The sequence below is a fragment of the Austrofundulus limnaeus genome, unplaced genomic scaffold, assembly GCF_001266775.1.
Source record: "Austrofundulus limnaeus strain Quisiro unplaced genomic scaffold, Austrofundulus_limnaeus-1.0 Scaffold36, whole genome shotgun sequence".
NCBI lineage: Eukaryota > Metazoa > Chordata > Actinopteri > Cyprinodontiformes > Rivulidae > Austrofundulus > Austrofundulus limnaeus.
The window spans coordinates 2,097,924-2,102,700 of NW_013952438.1; the positions used below are offsets into that span (position 1 = coordinate 2,097,924).

Here is a 4,777-nt window from a genome sequence, read left to right on the forward strand (position 1 = left end):
CATAAAGGGGAGGTAAAATGGGGCGGGTTCAGAGGAGTAGGTGATGTTGAGGGAGGGGTGGGGTCCGTGCTAGGACCCAACCCAGGCCCCATCCCCCCATTAGAGCAAGTTGTTTCCTTCCTTATAGGCCCCTCTGATTGGATCAAATCAAATTTACAGCATGATTTATACTGTTGCAACATTTTAAATTTGCCTTCAACTTGTATAATCCAAACGTTCACTTGAAATGTAAACAGTAGCACACTGAATGGAAAATCGATGCTGATACTGACACAGGTATCGGTTGTACGAGTACTTGTTAAAATACTGGTATCGGTATAGGGAAGCCACTATTACACAGCATGTTAATGTCGTCACAGCTTTCTTACCTCATCTCCATCATCAATTAGAGCCTGAAATGCACAGAAGAGCGCCTGATAAGCTCCAACCGTCACCAAAATGTCTTCGAGCGGATCGATCTCATGCCCCACAATCCTGCTGAAGAATTTGGCGAGACTTTTTACGAGACGAGGATGACCCTGGGCGACAAAAAAAAACAAAACAAACAACAACAACAAAAAAAGAAACAACAAAACTAAACTCATGAAGTGACTCTTTTGCACATACTTGTCCTTTTTAAAGACATTAAAACAAAAATAATCAGCTCATAGTTTGGACATTTCTATAACAAAAGGTGTGTCGTGGTGTGTAGTTCCACCTACAAAAGCTCTAGTGTACTGGTGCATTGAGGGTCCTCCGCTCACAGCTTTACAGAAAGCATCCTGAACAAACTGTGGAGGAGAGAAGTCGGGAAAGCCCTGACCCAGGTTCACTGCTTTGTAGTCTGCAGCCAGCTGGGTGAATTCAACCCTGTTGGCACAAAACATGTCAGACAATACAGTTCTAGACATGGTATTATATTTAAACTAATGCTGTCAACACAATTAAATGGATATTTTTGGGTATTTTGAAGCAGGTTTCTGTGAGAAGATACGAACAGTTAATATCTCACCTGTTGCAGATAGATTTTTTTGAACAGTTTGGTATTAAACCCTATTCCTCCAAACCGAGGTCATTCAAAAGCTATCTGCAACAGGTTAAGATATGAATTGTTCATAAATGCTCCAGAGAACTCTCATAATTTCTAGTTTTGAAGTATTCTGCTTCCGGTATCTAAATGAAACCAGTTTGCCAAGTTAAATTACATCTGTTAGATAAATAGTTTTTATTTAAGTATAATGTTTTATAATACAGAAGCCTCATTTCTAGGAGCAACTACGAAACAAAAGTAAATGAGGTGCTATCGGTGAGTGTGAAGGTTTACTCTTTAACTAGGATTTTTTTAAAACACGAAAAGGCCTGGATACCAAGACATAACAACAAAGGTGGCTGATCACAAACACATGTAGCGTAAAATGATGAATGGAAAGATTAAATTTGACCTAAAAGATTTTTTTGTTTTATATCTTTATTGACAGAACAAAGGATGTTGGATTCATTTTGAAATGTTGAGGTGTTTATTGTCTGCTTAGATTAAATCAATTATAGGTAATGAGTTTTATACAACCAACCCCCTTTTTTTTCCACATTTTTGGATAATAAAGAATTATAATATTCTACTTAGTTTCACTGGAGTGAGCTGCATTTCAAAAAGCCTCATTCAGAAAAAGACAAACACAACTTTTAAGACTTGTTTTGTGTTAATTAGATTGATCCAATCACTTTTTATTGACAGAAAAGCACTCATTTATGCGTTTTTTTAATTAGACAAAATAAGATGTAAACAAACTCATTCTTTAGGTTGTATGTTTTAAGGACTTTGGTCTCTGACTGTTCCACCCACAGTTCTCCACCAATCAGGTGATTTATTTTTAACTCCTTATAAAAAACACTTCAGGTTCAAAATAACACCTTATTTAGTCTTTACAGGAAACACTAAATAAGTCATTTGAGAGGTAAAGTCTTGGACATTTATTATAAATTAATGAAGCTTTTATTCTTTATAGATGCATTAGTTGTATTATTATGTTTCTGTGTACAATTACAGCTGGATGAATGGATACAAAGTTCTCCAAAAAGCAATCTTTACTTACCAAACATTTTTATCAACACCAACAGTTCTGTTTGCATGAAGACGTCTGGACATGACTGTCTGAAATAAACATAATTTAAGCGAACCATATCAGTACTAAAACGTCTCTTCAGTTCCGTACAGCAGTACTCACCTTGTATTGGTTACTTAGTAATAAACTGGGACGGATAACAGAGAATTTACCAGCCAGATTCCCGATTATTCCCATAAATGGATGGACATTCTTTTCTCAAACTGGGAGACAAAACAAAAAAGTGTCACTGAATTTTAGTCTACATACAGAAGTGGGTCACCTTCGACTTTAATCCCGAGCTCATTTATTTCCGCTATAAATACGAAGTAGGCTGTGCTCAGACGGATTCTCACGTTATTTTCCCCCTTCTGCCTCTGTTTTCATTTTGACTTCCGGAGTGGGCGGAGCCACGTTTTGCAAACAGCGACAGCTGATGGGAATTCCGGCTCAGTTTTAGGAACCGAATCATTTGGCTCAGATTAAAAAAAGAAAAGAAAAAGAAAAAGAAAAGCGCTTAAACCTTGGTCACACGCAGGAATTAAGCTGAACCACCAATAAATAAATAAACAAATAAATAAATCTAGTCACATTAGATAAGCTGGAATAGCATTTGAATGATAATTCTTTGTTTAATCCTGGATTTTCAAAATGAATTTCAAAATAATTGACTGCATTCTGACCCGAACAAAATAAAGGTATCTACACAGCACCAGGAGAGACTACATACTAATTTTCTACAGTTCTTGAGATGACAACAAAAATGTATTTAACTGCTAAAAATAGGGATTTTGCATATCCCCTTTATTAAAATATGTGGAACATGGCTCTCAGCAAGAAGGTTGCTGGATTGAATCCTGGCCCGGGACCTTTCTGGATAGTTTGCATGTTCTCTCTGTGCCTGTTTTTTTTTTCTTTCCCCAGACCAAAAACAAGAACACGAGGCTAATTGGTAACCCTAAACTGTGCCTGGGTGAGTGAGCGAGTGAATGCTTGTTTGTCTCTTTGTGTCCCTGTGAAGGACTTGGGACCTGTCCACGGTGGCCCTCACAGTGCTGGATTGGGTACCAGTGACCCCCGTGACCCTGAAAGGAAGAAGCAGGCAATGATAATGGATGGAACATTTGTAAGTGAGGTTTGTGGAAAGATTCTCAACTATTATATATTTACTATTATATAATTAAAAAATGTCTTTTAAGCAGTTTTTTGTGTTTAATATGTACACAGAACATCAACAGTGTTCAAAGTAATCATACAAAGCCTGACTTATTTTAAACCATTGTTTGTTTGCCTTTTATGAATTAAACAATTTGGACTTCCACTCCCTCTGCTTTATATTTTACTAAATAAAAGACAAATGAGTTTCAGCATTTATAAAACAAATACATTTATTTACCATGAGCACAAGAGGAACACATGTAAAGTACTACAGTTTCATCCTAAAAGAGTGATAACATAAGTTACAAACTCTTCCTTTAACCTGTTGCTTTTTTCAAATCCTCAGCAAGGACTCGGCCCTTCTTCCTCAACTTGTTCTTCTTTTTCTCAATTTTGACTTGTTTGCGTTTCTGGATGTTCTTTTTCCTCTTGTCTTGTCTCTTCTGCATCTTTTCGATGACGTGCTCGCTCCGCTGCTCCCACGTCTTCTTCCTCTGCGTTCGCATCTTCTCCTTCCTCTTTAAGGAGGCGCGCAGCATGTCCTCGTCATCTTTGATTTTGATGCCCTCCGCCTTGTAAAGCAAGTTGGTCCATTTGATTTTCTTCTCCATCTCCGAGGCCTTCTGCTCGTCCTTCTCTCTCAGCTGCTCCAGCTTTGCTTTGCGAGCCTCCACGCGACTCAGCAGCTGTTTGTAGTTCCTCCCCGTCAGAGGCGTTATGTTTCCTTTAAGGTTCATTTTCTTCTTCATCTTCTTTTGTACTTTAGTTTCAAATTCCTCTTCTACCGTCTCAAAATTGTTAAAAACAATAGAGGTCTTCATCCTTTTATCTGAGGCAGGAGGAGTGGGCTCTTCTTTTTTGACCTCTGCTGGCGGTTCCTGGCCATTTTTTTCAGCCAGTTTCTTCATCTGAAACTCCTTGTTCTTCCTCTTCCTGCGCTCCCGCTCCAGCTTTCGTTTTGCTCGCTTTGCCAGGACGGCTTCTGATGAAGGGTCTTTTGGGGCACCCTGATAAAAGAAACAAAAATTAAACTTAAAAAATAAACAATTAAGAAAACATCCATTTTCCACATGATGAACTGTAACAAGGAAGTAAATAGAAATAAATGTTGATTTAGGCCAAGTTAACACTGAACTTGCTCATTTAATCTACGTTCACACTGCAGGTCTTAATGCTCAAATCAGATTTATTGGTGTGGACGTTTACGTTATACTTTAAATGCGAAGTCCATATGACTACAGTGTGAACTCTCCATGGCACTGATTCAACCAACATGCACAAAAGACAATGTGACGTCACATCCATCTCGCTGTTTACACAAGTAAAAATGGATGCTACATGTTAGAATGTTGATTCTTGAAGTTTCTGTGCAATCAGAGCTGATTAAATAATAATCTGACATGCTTGTTTAGTCTATTCGGGGGTCCTGGAGGAGGGTCCGTCGGATAGTCGAACCTCAGATTCAGGAAGAGCAGTGTGGTTTTCGTCCTGGTCGTGGAACACTGGACCAGCTCTACACCCTCAGCAGGGTCCTGGAG

At 38.5% G+C, this 4,777-nt stretch overlaps 2 protein-coding genes across 2 annotated transcripts in view; both read right to left on the reverse strand.

Moving 5' to 3' along the window:
* Positions 1-2,486, reverse strand: part of kyat1 (kynurenine aminotransferase 1) — a 6,693-nt gene extending 4,207 nt beyond the window's left edge. Inside the window, exons 1-4 of the mRNA XM_014006581.1 lie at positions 2,205-2,486; positions 2,073-2,131; positions 702-849; positions 369-518 (exon numbers count right to left, since the gene is read on the reverse strand). Of these exons, the coding sequence (XP_013862035.1) occupies positions 369-518; positions 702-849; positions 2,073-2,131; positions 2,205-2,279 (432 nt within the window). The 5' untranslated portion in view covers positions 2,280-2,486. The remainder of the gene's footprint in view (positions 1-368; positions 519-701; positions 850-2,072; positions 2,132-2,204) is intronic.
* A 965-nt stretch (positions 2,487-3,451) lies between these two features.
* The window catches only part of surf6 (surfeit 6), a 6,980-nt gene continuing 5,654 nt past the window's right edge, over positions 3,452-4,777 (reverse strand). The window contains exon 4 of the mRNA XM_014006590.1: positions 3,452-4,246. Coding sequence (XP_013862044.1) covers positions 3,557-4,246 — 690 coding nt within the window. The 3' untranslated portion in view covers positions 3,452-3,556. The remainder of the gene's footprint in view (positions 4,247-4,777) is intronic.